Source organism: Perognathus longimembris, chromosome 12 (assembly GCF_023159225.1).
Source record: "Perognathus longimembris pacificus isolate PPM17 chromosome 12, ASM2315922v1, whole genome shotgun sequence".
NCBI classification, from domain to species: Eukaryota; Metazoa; Chordata; class Mammalia; order Rodentia; family Heteromyidae; genus Perognathus; species Perognathus longimembris.
Window position 1 is genome coordinate 43,525,515 of NC_063172.1, and position 17,022 is coordinate 43,542,536.

The following is a 17,022-nucleotide window of genomic DNA, read 5'->3' on the forward strand; positions in this document are numbered from 1 at the left end:
CTTCAAAGGTATCTATCTATCTTTTAGTACCTTAGATTGAAAGAGTAAACTTCAATGAATAATATAATATCATGGTGGACATCAAAAGGCCAAACTCATAATTTTTACAACTTCATATGATGAAATTAATACAACTCCCTAAACAGGAAAATCTTTTTATTTTTCTCCAGTTTAAGCAACATATCTGCCTGATAGGTTGTGAAGTAATGAATGCTATGGAGTTTCTCACTCTAGAGTTCATTGCTTTTGCAGATTATCACAGCACACCTGTGAACAAAAGCCACATCTGTCAAAGTGACAATACATTTGTGGATATGGCTTATTAATTCTCTGTGTGCTCTTCAAGTATTCCCTAATTGGAAAATATTCATCTCTCAGGAGGAACAATTTATTTGATGTCAGTGTGCACATAAATGTTTACCTCTTCATTTTAATTTCTTTATTGAAATAAGCATAAACAAGCTGACTCCAGTCATCATGATCTTTATCTTACCAGATCTTATTCAGGATTAACTGGCCTCATCTCAATGAACTCTATATTACCAGTGGCTCTTCACTTTAACAAAGTAACTATTTCTATAACTTGTTCTTCCACTAGCAATGTATGGAAGACAGAAAACCAAGTAACACTGCAGTTTAAAACTTCCCTAGGGGCTGGGAATATGGCCTAGTGGTAAAGTGCTCGCCTCATAAAACTCCCATAATTTCTCTCTCTCATCTCAGTCAAGGGCTTCAGCCAATCTTCAGTCTTACACCTGGAGTCATCCTGAATTTCTCCTTTCTTATCTCTTCACGCTAAGTTAGTCCCTCTAGGTCACCTGACATTGCTCCACCCTGATCCAAACTAACCCTTTCTCTCCTTTGAGCTCCAAGCAATCATATTCTATCTGACATTGCTTTTCTATTCATTTTTCCCTAAATTCCATTCATATTAATCTCATGTGTTATTTTGCAAATATTAATGATATTATGTCACTAGCCCTTTTCTGAAAGTGTTCCAGGAACTTCCCTTTTCACTTAGAATAAAACTGAGACCGATATACTGGTATTAGAAGTAGGAAATTGAAAGGGAATACCAAAATTGAGAGACACAGGGTAAAAAAAGACAAACAACTACAAAAGCAATACTTGCAAAACTGTTTGGTGTAAGTGAACTGAACACCTCAGGGGGGGAAAGGGAAAGTGGGAGGAGGGAGTCGGGGAAGGGACAAGGTAACAAACAGTACAAGAAATGTATCCAATGCCTAACGTATGAAACTGTAACCTCTCTGTACATCAGTGTGATAATAAAAATTTGAAAAAAAAAACTGAAACCGGATGGCCACAGAACATATTTGCTATCCACCATGTATCTCTTGTGCCTACAGCAGCAGCTCACTCACTTGCATATTCGGGAAACAGTTGTTAGATGAAAAGTGAGTGAAAGAATCCTTTTTTTCCTGATAGGTGTAACTCTTAGTGAATCACTTTACCTCTTGGACTTCAGCTTCCTCATCTGTAACATAAATCTGGGTTGTCATGAGGATACGTTAAAGAAGTTAATATGTAGCAGCATGTGGTCCCAGAATGGCCACAAAGTTTACAGAATAAGCACAGCTGACCATGCCCCACTTCCTGTTTTACAGAAAATCTTCAGAAGAACTAGACATGGACAAAGTGACGGCAGCAATGGTACTAACCAGCTTGTCAACCAGCCCTTTGGTTCGAAGCCCTCCTATGCGGCCAAATGGTAAGCCTAGGGTGTGGGTGTTGGGAAGGACCACTTGACACCAAGAATGAGGCCTCTCTTTGAGGACTCCTTCCTATCAAATGACAAAGTAGGAGGAAATGTGGAGAAATGGAGACTTTCGAGCTATCAGCCTCTTCTACACTCTCCAGAAATCCCATTGCAGTGAACGAGTCTGCCATTTACTCAGCTTCCACTACTGAGTTCCGTCACCTGTTTTCTGCCTTTCCAGGACACACCTTTATAGTATTTGTATTTCTTTTCCCCCCCAGGTCAATAGAGATAGGCTAGATTTCCCCAGCATAATTTCTGGCTGATGGAGAAGGTAGTTGGATCAAAGAATTCACTGAAGATTAAATATTTATAAAAGCATTATCTCAGACTTTTTAATCAAATAGCATTATTTAGTTGGGCCATTACTTTAAGGTATATGTATCAGGTATTATCATGATGCTTTGATTACGTCATTGGAAAACAGTACCCATAATCCCAGATCATACACATCTCTTTGGGGGAAAAAAGATCATCAATTATAACCATAAAAATAGCTACCAGGCTGGGAACATGGCCTAGTGGTAAAGCGCTTGCCTCATATACATGAAGCCCTGGGTTCGATTCCTCAGCACCACATATATATAGAAAAAACTGGACGTGGTACTGTGGCTCAAGTGGCAGAGTGTTAGCCTTGAGCAAAAAGAAGCCAGGGACAGTGCTCAGGCCCTGAGGTCAAGCCCCAGGACTGGCAATTAAAACTCACTAATTCCACCCAGCAAATTCTCCTAATAAATCTTAAAAAAAAAATAGCTACCATTTATTTAGTTTACTAAGTTCCAAGTATGTTTACTTTAATTCATCTTGGGAGAGTTCTCCCAACAACTCTATTATGACAATTTTACACTGAAGCACATAATGGAATAATTGGCTTGTAAAATGGCAGAACTACAATTCTAGTCTATATCTTTCTGTATCCAGATCTTCTCTCTTAATCAATATATAATATTAATTCATTTAATTCTGTATAAAAGTGAAGAGAGTAAACAGAGGGAGATGAAGTAGATATGTGAATCAGAAGCTTTACATGCATTCCTAGTTAGGAGTTTGGACTTTGTTCTTAAACAGTAAGAGCTATTAAAGTGATCCAGTAGCTTCAGGATTAGAGTTACCATAGTCTACATACATACATATGGATGGCCTAGAACTTAGTGAACATAATTAAGAATAGAGCATAATTAAGAAAGATAAATAAATTAGAATCTACAAAGTTTGTTAATGAAGGAGGAAGAGTATATCAAGGTTGACTTCCAGAGAGTTTGATTCTTCAGCAAGGGACAAATGTAGAGAACCAGATTTCTTGGTGAATGGTTATGGGTTAAGGGCTGCTGAAAAAGACAGTTGGTCCAGTGAAATCTGCTTAATAGATGGTTTCTACGATCATTCAAGGGGAAGTATCTGGTGGACATTTGAACGAAGTCTGGAAGAGTGGCCTGCACTGCTAGTACAGAAACAGAAGGCACCATGTTAGGCTGTGTGCATGGATGAGAGGGGTGTAGAAGCAAACTATAAAGGAGAACTTTTCTTACATTGTGCAAGGGATTGATAGAGGAAAAGCAGCTGAGAAGAACCAAAGAGGTAACCACAGAAAGACAAAACCAAGGAGTGTAGTTTTATGGGAACAAGAGAAAGGTTTGTTTCAGGAAGAGATGTCTGGTGCTTTGGAGGGCAGAACATTCAGAGGACTGAATTCCACATATACCCCATGGTCAGCAACAGCTATGGCAAGAGTGTTCACAGAGAACTTCCCGTGGGAGGAAGCTGATTACACTTCACTGCCATGTAATGTACCAAGCTTGCTGAATGGGACTCACTAGCAACGGATACCTCTACAGAACCAGCAAAGTCAGTGAGATTGAGCTACAGTTCATACAATTTATTTGTATGAAAGCTTTGTGGAAATGAGCCCTCATCAAATTCTTCTCCAAGCCCATTTTAGAAGAAAGAATAATCAGGATTCTGGGAATTCCTATCCGTGTCATGAATCAAGGGAGTTTACCAACTTCCTTCACAGCAAGCTGGAATGATTCTCCCTCTTCCCACAGCATTGGAAGTCAGGTGCCCTTGGTTTAAGGTTGACCATTCTTGTTCAGTAACCTGACCTTCTGAGGACCTCTTAGCAAACATCCATCCTGAGTCTCAGGTTTGTAGTATTTCTAAAGGAAGATCACAGTCCAAGCAAAGCTGGAATCACCCCAAAAGATATTCTAGGAAAAAGGTAGAACTTTAGTGGGGGGAGATATATCTTAAATTGATTGTTTTCACCACTGGATTCTTTTTTTAAAACAGAGAACATTTCTGTTTTGTTTTGTTTTTTTTGTTTGTTTGTTTTTTGGCCAGTCCTGGGCCTTGGACTCAGGGCCTGAGCACTGTCCCTGGCTTCCTTTTGCTCAAGGCTAACACTCTGCCACTTGAGCCACAGTGCCCCTTCTGGCCGTTTTCCATATATGTGGTACTGGGGAATTGAACCCAGGGCTTCATGTATATGAGGCAAGCTCTCTTGCCACTAGGCCATATTCCCAGCCCACAAAACAGAACATTTCTAATACTCCTTTGTATTTAAAGGTTAGAATTAAAATAAATCCTTTTGATCAATCCTTCAGTACAAACTTTTGTTAGCACAATAGTAATTTGGTGTTCATTTATGGATTAAAAAATAACTACTCAACTAATAACCCCAAATTGTCTAATATCACTCATTTAGTCTGCAACAAGAAGCAAATAGTGAAATCAATTTATGGTAATGAAAACACTGAATTTTTTTCCACAGTATTCTCCAAAGTTACTGAATATCAGTGTTTTGTTTTTTTTTGGAGAGTGTTGTGATTCTTTTCTGTACCCTACAAGAATCATAACATCAGGAGGTGGGTGACAAAGAGAGTGAGAGTCCCAAATCTTCTGTAAGATGGGAAGATACTGCCCCATAAGAAATACTATGAATCAGTCCTGACTTGCTTCTCAAAACCTCATTTCTATGTCACTTTATCCTTCTGATTAGTGTTGCTAAATGTAATAACATTCAAAATCCATCAAGCAAATTAATTTTAGGCTTTGTCATGAAGCAATGTAACTACACAGTATAATAGTTCCCAAAATGTATTCAGTTCCTCATATGATTACATGATTATATGATTATGTCCAGCACCTTGGACTTGATTTTATGATTTTATTTTGTACTAGTGTGTGTTGAGATGTGTTTATAAGCCACCTTAGCCTGCGAAATGAGGGTTTTTTTTTACACCAGGTACCATCACTTAAGATCTTCCATGCTATTCCCCGTGAGAGCCAGAAATACTGAATGCCTGGTAGACCAGAAGGAAGGTGATATTAATGGCTTTATTGGTACTGGCAATATGTGAGCTTGCAAGAATGACCATTTTATCCTGATAGAACTTGCTTTATAAAATGGGCAACTTCTATTGCAGATGAAAACTTCATGCCTTTAAACTTTTTGCTTGACATAGCTGAGGAGTATACTTGAAATGTATAATTAAGTCGGGATAGTTTAATTTCTCCACGAATGATATTCTACCACTCATTTTTGCTTCATTACTAATTATACAGACATTCAGAGTATTTTTAATGAGGCATTTTGGGATATTTTTCCTCCTTATAGATAGTTTTAATATATTCACAATGCACATAAATACAGAGGAGAAATTATCCAGAAAGTAGACTTTATAAAAATGCTAATTAAGATTGGGTATCTTGAAAGGGAAAATAAATCTTCAGTGATTGAAAGACCTTCTTCCTTAAGCCATTCAAACTCAGGGGGGTGGGGATGTCTCTACATTAATGAGCATTTCCCATAGTGTTTTCCACAAGTGGAAAGGTTAAATTGAACACCAATCTTATCAGTGCTTATTAACAACAAATTTTTTTCGGATCCTAGCTTTGCCAGAGAGAATAGAAGATTCTGTTGTCTATACAACACAGAGCCCCCATGTGCACTGGATGGAGGGCCAAAGGCAGCATAGGGCTTTGGCCCCAGACCAGGAGGGTGATTTAGCAGTCATTGAACTTCCTGTGTCTGCAGTCCTCTGGAAAATGGGACAGCATGACTCTGCCAGACAGATGTGACAATGCCAGAGATGGTGCAAATTGGCTTTGTGAGATGCAGCAACATTTACAGAACACAAGGCACTATAATTTGTTATAATAAGCAGCTTAGAAAATGGCTTTCATTATTAAAATTATTCTTTCTCTTAAGAGCCATTAACTTCCTATAAATGGATTCTAGGAGTCAGAGTCCTATGAGGAGCACTTTTAAAAAGTAAAGTTGAAATTAAAATTGGAGGGGGTACTCTGTGACGGAATAATACATACAACGCGTTTCTCAGCACTGGGGTCAGTATGCCCATATTTCATGAAGCCTGTGTGCACAGGCTTGCTTTGCACTCCGTGTGTGTGCTGATCCTCCCGTTCTTTGGGTGAACAATAGCAGTCTGTGCTCCCCTTTTATAGTCTGAACTTTCTAAATAAGTTGTCCTGACTAAAACCACATCATCCATCATCTTTTTTTTATTTTTCTTGTTTACATACAGTCTCCACTGTCACTTCAAGGAAATGGTGCAACACAGTAGAGCACACACCAGAAAACTCTTAGAAAAACCTGTCTGGTGGTTAGAAAGGTACTAAATGTTTATCCACTACAGTGTGACCTGAGAGATGAGGGTGTACAGAGGAGCCCACGGCTAAGATGGGACAGAGGAGGAGGAGACTCCCCTTCCTGGCTCATAGGACGCCCCCCCTCCCCACTGATCCGTGTGGATGCCCCGCTCCCCCCCACCACATTGACCCCCGTGTGTGTGTGTGTGTGTGTGTGTGTGTGTGTGTGTGTGTGTGTGTGTACATGCAGAAGGCCTGAGCGGATCCTGGAAGGAGGGCAGCTGTGTCCCTTCCAGCAGCAGCAGCAGCGGCTACTGGAGCTGGAGTGCCCCCAGCGACCAGTCCAACCCGTCCACGCCATCACCACCGCTGTCTGCCGACAGCTTCAAACCCTTCCTCAGCCCGGTGCAGCCCGATGATGGCATCGATGAGGCCGAAGCCAGCAACCTGCTCTTCGATGAGCCCATTCCCAGGAAAAGGAAGGTGGGTGAGACCGACAACGAGCACTCCGGCCTGTGTGAGCATTTGTAAGTGTTGCACTCAGTGTGAGTGCTGATTCCCCCATTTCTTTGGGTGAACAAAAGCTGTCTACACTACCCTTGAATAGTCTTTGAAGTTTCAAAATAAGTTGTCCTGATTTAAACCACATCATCAAAATGACTAAACACAGAATGTCCATGTGCAATCCAGGACACCAAACTGCACCCTCTGATGATAAATTGTCAGTCTGAACCTTACTAGTACTTATGTGGAAGTTAAAAACTAAACATGGGGCTGGGAATGTGGCTTATTGGTAGAGTGCTTGCCTAGCATGCATGAAGCCATGGGTTCCATTTCTCAGCACCACATAAACAGAAAAAGTCAAAAGTGGTGCTGTGGCTCAAAATGGTAGAGTGCTAGCCTTGAGCAAAAAGCTCAAGGACTGTGCCCAGGCCCCGAGTTCAAGCCCCAGAACTGGCAAAATTAAATAACTAAATAAACTAATTAATTAAAATAAGTTGAACGTGGGCTTCAGGCTGTGTGTTTGGTGATTAACCCACTCTTTGTGGGACTTAGTTTTTTCTTATGTACAATACAGTCATTATCTTTCTTTTCTATTTCATTCATGTCAAGGGTTGTTGGAAAGAATAATTTGGTATCTCATTTCTATGTAACAGGTCTGAAATATACATGTATTAACATATATACATGCATACAGGTGGAAAATTATATATTTACTAATCAAAATGATCTAAGAATGGATTTAATAAACTAATTGGTAAAAGTTTTTAATCCTTCTAACAGTCTTGTATTATTAAGGACTAAGGATGACATGCATTTAGCTGGCTCCTTTTACGAGGGACCCTAGCTACCATGCTACTCAGGCCCTCTCAAGTCTTCATAGATGTTTCATTTATTATCCTCACAGTTTACTATAAAACGTTTCTTTTTCACGGAATATAGCAATAGTACCTCTCTATATCAAGAAAACATTTTTCTCTTTGTTTTTCAAATCATGTTATTATAGCTCATGCCTGTAATCCTAGCTGCTCAAGAGGGAGAGATCAGAGGCCAGATCAGGTTGAGACTCTTACAGGCACAAAACCCCATCTCAACCAATAAAAACTGAGAATACATTCCGTGTCTGTGACTCCTGTCTGTCTCCTCTCTTCTCACACAATCACCACCCTCTCTTCTGTCAATCCAAGTACCACTTTCGTGATGAAGTTAAAAGTGAGGAGTACTGCATATACAACCACTATCTCCCACTTGAACAGTGAGGAAGAAATAAGCTGATCATCACCATCTTTGTGTGCTTACTTACAAGTATTCCTTATGCTTTTAACTACCTCTTTCATTAATTCATCCCCAAATCTTAGATATGTCTTCATTCTCGTTTTGCAAAAAGAGACTCATGGAGGTTGTACGGCTTACCCAGGATTATGTAATCTAGAAATGTGGCAGAAACAAGGTCTACTTAACTGAAATCATAAAGGGGGAAATCTTGAGGCAAATTAATTCAGAGAGTCCACACTCCCCACAGGAAATGGAGGGAAAATAGGCATGTATTGCATGGCAGGGAGGAGTCAGGGTGAGGAAGATTCAGGAAGACATTGAGGGCAGAGAGAGCAACTTGAGCTGCCTGCTAAGCTCCTTAAAATGGAGCATCTGCCCCTCTTAGAGGCCCTGCAGAGAAGGTCGGTGAGAATGCAAGAAGGGAGGCACAGGGTTGCTCTCCCAGTTGTACAGTTAGTCAGCCAGCTCTGTCAGGGCTAGTCTGACAGATGTTTCCTTTGGGATTTCAGATGCTCAGAGAAAAGCCACCATGTGAGCAAGGGCCCTAAAACTTTGGGGAGGTGCAGTTCCAGTCATGACCACAAGGTGATGCAATGACCCTAAATATGGCCATTCTGGCCATCTGAGGAGAAAACAAGTCCATGGAAGGCCAAGAGTTAACCATCAATTCCATGAGACCCCTAGAGAACCTAGTGTAGTGGGTTTTGTGCATCTTTTCCATGCCACATTCCTAAGTCTACATTCTGAAATTGGCCATGCCAGTTCCAATATCTCAGCCTCAGTCTCCTCATCTGTAAAATGTGGATAAATAGAGGCAACCACATTGATGGGGCTGCTGTTGCAATTGTTATGGGAGGATTTGAAGAGCAGTCCACGTTAACAGCTAATACTGTGCTTGCCTTTTTACGTATTTGACAGCTGATACCTAAAAGTGAAAAAAAAAAACAACACTCTTGACTCCCTCTTCCATTCCAATCCCACATTGTGTGAACCAATACCATTGTGGTTCTAAACAACTCTCTCCTCAGCCACCCTGTTCTCCTTTGAGGCCTCCCCCTGCAGGGCACAGAGTAAGGTTAGCAATTATAGTGGTAGAAATTAGGGTAAAGAAAACTGACTCAGCATCAGCGAAGGCAGTTACAAAATTCCAGCCGTTGTTCATCATTTTTATATACATCACAAATGTCTTCACAAGGAACAGTTTTACCTTCTATTGGGGATCTCAAGTCACAGTTGAAAATGTTAACATAAGGTGCTCCCACAAGAGCTGTACTGTGCAGTAGTAAACAATGTATTAATCATTTACTGCACTCTTCATTTTCAGTCCTTCAGAATGAGAAAGCAATGAATCACTTTAAATTGTGAATGACTGCTTCAAAAAGAAAACAAGCTCAGAAAGCTCTCACAAATAAGTATGTTGCCAGTCTCTGCTAAATTAATTCCTAGCCCACTAATTTTGCAGGGAGAGTACATCCTACAAGGAGTGTGGCCCCAGGGGTAGAGACACTGTTGTGAGACTGGAAAAGACAGGGGACCAAGAAGCACAGCTAGGGTGATCTGCTTGGATTTCATTATGTTTTGTTTGGTGTGTTTTTTTCCCAGTCCTGGGGCTTGAACTCAGGGCCTGAGCACTGTCCCTGGCTTCTTTCTGCTCAAGGCTAGCACTCTACCACTTGAACCACAGCGCCACTTCCAGCTTTTTCTGTATGTGGTGCTGAGGAGTCAAACCCAGGACTTCATGTATACGAGACGAGCACTTTACCACTAGGCCATATTCCCAGCCCTGGATTTTATTTCATTATGAAGACAGTTTTCCAACCAGAGCAGGGAGCTGATCCCCTCACATACCTGGGGAAAGAACCAGGGAAAAAATCAGGGAGATTCTGGGCAATTTAATTAACAGGATCTTTGAATAATCAGCCACACTTGCTATAGGATTTGGGCACTAGAGTTCCAAGGACTTCAGATATCATCCAGTCTAGTGTTGATCTTTCCACATTTGAGGATCACTCAGTCTCATCTGGAAATTAACAGAGGTCCCTGAAGATGAGACACACTTCTAGAATCCATCGATTGAGAAGATACACAATAACTAGGGATTTCAGTTCATTTGGGAATCTACTTGTGGTTGTTGCAGAAATCATTTTAAACCAGTCTTGCCTCCAGTTTTCACAACATACAGTGAACCCAACTTCAGCATACTGGTCAGTAAGAAAGCCAGCATTCCTCTCACCCCTCTGCAGTCAGGTGTGTCCCCACTCCAGTCAAACTACCACTGATCTGACTTCTCACGCTTCATGTTGACTCCTGCCTGTAGAACTTCGAGTCAATGAAATCACACAGTGTGTATTTCCAGTACAAAAGACCAAACACTGGCAGCAGGACTGCTCATTCATTACCGTAAAAATGTAACATGGCACAACTACTTTGTAAAACAGTTTGACAGTTCCTTACAAAGTAGAATATGTATTTACCATATGACCCAGCAATTTCACTCTTGGATATGTATTTGCCTAAGACATAAGAAAACACATGCCCCCACACCCACAAAAAAATATGTAGACAAATGTTCATAGCAGCTTTATTCATTATCATCCCAAAATGGAACCAACCCAAATGTCCATTCGCAGGCAAATGGATAAGCAAACTGCAGCATGTTCTGCTGTGGAATTCTACTCCCTTCTAAGATGGGGAAAACTTCTGATACACAAAACAGTGAGTGAATTTCAAAAGCATTATGCTGTCAGGAAAGAAGCCAGAACAGAAAAAAATATATACTCTGTTATTCCACTTACAAAGATCTCTTTGTTGTTTTTTAAATTTAATTTACTCATCACCACAACATCAATAAGGAGTGAATATGGGTGAGTACTGGTATATCTTTGAATATATGAATTCACTCACTACTCCGCACACCTTCAAGATCCAAAAGTACTCTTCTCATTTACTCTTCTCATTTTACAAATAAAGAGAGCCTTAGAAATAAGGTGACAAACTGATAAAGCTGCTTCCCCCACTTAAGGAAATAACTAAAACCCCACCAGCTTCTTAAGTAGTTACTAACCTTTAAAAACAGCAGTTCAGACCAGGCACCAGTGGTTCATGCCTGTAATCCTAGCTACTCAGGAGGCTGAGATCCAAGGAGGATCAGGGTTTGAAGCCAGCGAGAGCAGGAAATTTCATGAGACTCTAATCCCCAATAAACTACTCAGAAAAAGTCAGAAGTGGCTCTGTGGCTCAAGTGGTAGAGTGTTACCCTTGTGTCCAGAGAGGCTTAAGGGACAGCTCTCCGGCCCTGAATTCAAGCCCCAGGACCGGCAATACATAAATAAATAACATTTCACAACTCCATCTTTCTACATTTGTTGAGGTCTGAATGGGTCTCTTGATCCTGAAAGAACCATTGGAACTGCTGCCAAAAGGGAATGGGTTCCCATGAGATAGGCTGAGAAAGTATGTTTCGTGTGGAAAAACTCACCTGCACAGAATAATTGGATCCTCTCCCAGCTCTCAAGAACCCTGGTCTACCCTGGGAACATGCAGACTGTAAATGCCTGATTCTACCCCACTGTATGCACACACAGACACATCCCTCAGCCACCCTATTAAAACATAAACCTGATAGTCTCAGTTGCCTCAGAAAAGGCAAATGATACTAACACAAGGCTGCTAGTGTACGTATAGGACTGCTTGTAAATTCTGGAATACAGTTTTAATTGAACTTATTCCTATGCAGGCCATATAATACTTTGAAACCAAGCCATGCTTCTTGTTCTTACGTGGCAGTCTGGAGTCTGTCAGGAAAACAGAAGCTACTCCATGTATTGCAAGTACAAAACAGTTTGAAAATAGAATTGAATACTAGGTGTGGTGGCATACACCATAATCAAATGTTGATTTATTCCAGGCCAGGCAGGGCTATACACAAGGCCCTCTCTCTCTTTCTATTTTTAAAAAAATTAGTCTCAAACTTGGACAATCTTAGCTTATACCCTAAGGCAATTGGTCTTTCAGAGCCATCCTGAAACTACTGCAAAGATAAATAATCTCTAGAAAGTTCCTTGCAATTGTTGGAGCCTTCAGAACTAGACTTGGGTGACTCTAAAGAGTTTGTCTGGAAACTTATGAGCATCTCCCATTGTAGTTGCTTGTAGCTTCTCAGAGTTTCAACTCCCCACAAAGTGTTGTGAATGTTAAATAAGGAAAATGTATTGAAGTTCCTAGCACAGGGCTGGGCACATACTGGATTCGTCAACATTGGCCTCCTTCTGCCCTTCCTCTCTCCTCAGATGCTTTATAGGAAGAGGTCTGTTGCATGAGATCTGATGTCAGTTGACATTGACTTTGGTGTGTTTTCCATTGGAGGTGAATTTTCAGCTGTTGTTCCATGTATTTGCGGACATTCCAGTTTTGTGAACATCTGTGAGAGTGGTGTGGAGAGGCCAACATTGAAGCACAGATGGGCCCTTCATATTTGTCTGCTGCCACTCTGCCAGCAGCTTTGCTTGGTTTGGCTTCCTTGGGCGAGCTTGGACCTGTGCAGCCATCTAGGCGTTGTTTATTTAGCTTAAAAAAAAAAAATTCCTCCTCCCATGGCTTGCTTTCCTTCAGAGTAACAGCAAGTTGTCTGTCTGCAGACAAAGGATTGGTTTCAACTGGATGAAGTGAGGGGACTTTGAAAAGTCTTAAGCTACCATTTAAGGGGCCTGGAGCCTTGATGCAAGAACACCCTTGGCCTGCATAGAGAGAAGCCATTCTGTTTGATTAGAGTCGAGATGATTCAAAATTAGTAACATAATTTTAGGTAGATTTTTTTAAGAACTACCTTTGTAAGATTAAAAGTAAGAAATAAACATGGAAAAAGAGGATACTCTTCCCTAAATGTTAGTCATGTTTTATTTTTCATTGTCATTGTTGTTTGGTTTGGGTATTTGTGCCATTTCTATGACTTGAACTCAGGGCCTGGGTATTGTCCCTGAGCTTCTTTTGCTCATGGCTAGTGCTCTACCACTGGAGCCAAAGGTCCTCTTCTGGATTTTTGGTGATTAATTAAAGTTAACAGTCTCATGGACTTTCCTGCCCAGACTGGCTTTAAACAGTGATCCTCCAATTTCAGACTCCTGACTAGCTAGGATTACAGGCATGAACCACCAGTTACTGGCATTACTCGTGTTTTTTTTTTTTTTTTAATGACCTGCTTTTCCTTTGCATCAAGAAACTCCTGGTAGATACAAGTGGTGTTCTCAAATGGCTTAATAAAAGTAGACAGGGCAGGACAAGTCAGTAGGGAATGATGTAGTACAGTATCAAGGGCAAGCAATCAGTGAAGATCATTGTACCCCTAAGCCTAAAGAGATAAGCAATCTGGAGGATTGCCAGGGTGCTGAGTAGTTGGTTGGAGAGGGGGAGAAGTCAAGAATGTGGGGAGCTATTACTTTTCTAACAAAAGAGGAAAAACATGTTGGGATGACAGAAGGCAAATGTTGAGGGGCTGGTTTTCATGCTAATGTAACTGTCTTATCTCTTCATAGAACTCCATGAAAGTGATGTTCAAATGCCTTTGGAAGAACTGTGGCAAGGTGCTGAGCACTGCTGCAGGTATCCAAAAACACATCCGGACTATCCATCTCGGGTAAGGCAGCCCTCCCTCAGGAACTTCGCCTCTGCCCTCTCTACTGTGAGATTGCATACTACTGCTATACCCTGGGAGTTTGGACATTGGGCTAGCTTACTCTTCCATATCTCCATAGTGACAACCACTGCCGATTATACCCTAGTACATCCCAGGACAAAGAGCATTTACCTACTGACTTACATTAGGCAAGTCCCTGCTCAGAGCCCCTGTTCCCTCACAAATCACTAGTAGTATCTGCTGGGTCATGTGTGAGGGCCATAGATAAAATGTGTGTGGGAGATACAAAATATAAAACACTTGACTATGAGTTCTAAATCGGGGAACTGTGATTGCACTCCGCAGCATCCTTAAGTCCCTTGAAATTGTCCAAAAAATCAAGTGTACATTTGTTTTTGCAGTGGAGAGTATTCAAGGCTTTGAGCCTCTGAGGCATAGATGACACTCCCCAGGATTTAAGAACTGCTATAGTTCTAGTGTTGCTCTTTAAATGGTAATTGATGATCTAGCTCAAGTAAACATTTGATTTATAAAATTTACACTTGTCCTTATATAGAACCACCTTTCCAAGGAAAGTTTACATGCAGCTTTGGGCACCACAGCAGTTAGAGCTCACAGCAGAAGAGCAGTGGCAGTTCTGGAGTGTTTGAGAGTCTTCCCTGTCAAGGCATCTGGAACTTCAGACAGGACTTCAGAAATCCTAAGCCTTAACCAGTGTGCATCAGGCAAACACAAATTCATGAGTAACCAGCCCTCCAGGCTTGGCTGCAGAGGAGTCCTTTGACAAGATGAAATAAATGCAGTAGTCACTTTACCCTGCAAGGGATTAATTTAAGAAATGAATGGTCCATGAAAAGCTGTATAGGCAGAGGATGAACACGGGTTTGGAGGTGGTCTTGCTAAATGCATGAGGTCAGCTCTGAAAATAGGGCCCTGTCTTCCTAACTCTTCAGGCTAATGTTTGGGTACACATTGAAACCTTCTAGAGTAGGGCACCCAAGTGACTAAGTGGTGGGGATGTGGCTCAGGCTGGGCTTCTGCTTCCCCAAATGTAGTATCTGCTTGCATTTCCCAAATGCCATAGTGAAATACCATGGTACAGAATGCTCTCGCGTTCTCCCCCGTGCCTTCAAGGAAGGAAATCCTGGTCTTCTTTCAGATCTCACTGTTAGGACAATTCATGACAAAAAAAACAGCTCAGGATAATCTACAGGTTTAGAAAGAACTTCACAAAGCTGTACCTCGCAGGGCCAGTATTTGTTTTAAAGTCCTATCTTCCCAGAAAATTGAATCCTCTTCAACCCCACTCAGAGGCACAGGCTATGTGTATATGTATTTATAAACCACAAGTGGTATCATATGACTTTCCACTGAGCTCTGAGAGTGTACTCATGCTGGGTCACATTCAAAAGGCAGCCACTTTAGTTGCTTCCCTGGCATCCCCTTAGGACTGAGAATTGCCTTGATGAATTATGGCTCACAGCTGTGCCAGCCTATGCCCAGGAAAAGGCCTCAGTTTGCAGGACATCATGACTAATGAGTAAGTCCTGAGGCCTGATCTTTGTCATGGACTGGGAGAGAGTACATTGTCCTTACCTTCATCTATGAACTTGATTATATAACTCTAGGCTAGTGGACCATTTTTAATGAATGTTGGCTCTTTGTGGGTATGGGGAAGGGTGTCATAGCCTTGCATCCATACAAAAAGTATGCTGTTTCTCTCTTAATTTTCACTCTATTCTTGTATGCCAGGAGTTGATCCTGAGGTCTATCCTCCTGGAGGATTCCCAGTGTCCCCCAGATCTGTGTGTCTATCAGTAGCACTTGGCAGTCAGCAGCAACTCAGCCTGCCCTAGACTGGAAAGGAAGTAACAACAGAAATAGAATATAGGTTCATTCTTTATCGTTCTCTCTGGGGTCTTCGGTGGTATGCTGGTCAGAAAGCCTAGCCCAGCTAGATGTGACATGAGCCAAAGACACTTCCCCAGGCACCTCTATCCCAGAACTCAGGGGAAAGGGAGATGAGGAGTGGGATGGGGAGGGAAGACAGCCTTTTGGCTACACAGAAAGGCCAGAAGGCCAGGGCGGGCAGTATATTTTAGGTACTGTGTAGGGATCATTAGAAAGGAAACAAGTTTATTCCAAGTAAGCAAGCTGTGGCTGCTATTAAATGTGTTCTTGAAATGAGGGATACCCCTGGACTCTCTCAGCTATCCCAGAAAACCAGGTGCCAGATATGCACCACTTCTGGAGAAACTAATAAATATAATAAATGTTTTTTTAAGGTCATGCACAGTTATTCTATTCACAACTTCCTGTAGGAAAGTGTACTTTCATCTCCTCAGGGAGAAGAGCTTTGGGGGCACCTGCAATGATACTTCTCCTAGGGAGAGTGAAAACTAAGACCTTTGAACAGAGTCCTCTTTTTTTATTTGCTAAGCCCTTGCTTTCTGTATATTAGATGCCACATACAATTCTGAGCAACTGACCTATTTGATCACTTTGCCCTCATTTGATAGATGAAGAAACAGAGTCCTGTATGCAGGTTTCCAAAATCATGCCCACAGTTAGAAAATGTTGGTCATATTCTAAGCCTGTGAGACCTAACTCCAGAATCCATAGTCTCAATCACTGTGCTACAATGATTTCAGCATCATTCATTCAGTCTTTCACAGGTTCCCTACTCCATGTCAGTTATGCTGGTGGGGGTGGTGTGGTACAAAGACCAACAAGACAGAGCCTTGGAGAATCAACATCATAGTAAGACTAAAAGTAAATAAAGAACTAAATAAAAATGCAAAAATGTGGCTAGTAATTACTTCCAGGGATAAACACCCTTTAAAGAGAGCAGAGGCTAAGATTTAGGAGCAAGGGCTTAACTCCTCACCTTCAACATACACTAAACGTATCTACTTCACTGTACACTCTGACTTCTCATCATGCCTCCCACTCCCATTTTCCAGCTTCAACCAGTGCTCTTAGGATAACTACTGCAGGGACTTCCTAAATACCCCTTTGTGTCTATGTTTGCCCTGTGTCTTCTGTTTTCCATACCATTGCAAGTGATCCTTCTAAAAAAAATAATTTAGACTTCTCCCAACCCTCAGTGGCTTCAGAATAAAAGGGAAAATTGTTACCAAGGGCACAGAGGCTCTACATGGTCTTCTGTCTGGCTTCATTTCCTACAGGAGCAGCCTCTCTGCACTAACTGGAAAGTACCAGGTCCTCA

General features: G+C 41.4%; 1 protein-coding gene across 1 annotated transcript in view; it reads left to right on the forward strand.

The window, feature by feature from the left end:
* Positions 1-17,022, forward strand: part of Znf704 (zinc finger protein 704) — a 192,674-nt gene that overhangs the window by 150,358 nt on the left and 25,294 nt on the right. Inside the window, exons 3-5 of the mRNA XM_048358983.1 lie at positions 1,626-1,729; positions 6,636-6,868; positions 13,693-13,793. Coding sequence (XP_048214940.1) covers positions 1,626-1,729; positions 6,636-6,868; positions 13,693-13,793 — 438 coding nt within the window. The remainder of the gene's footprint in view (positions 1-1,625; positions 1,730-6,635; positions 6,869-13,692; positions 13,794-17,022) is intronic.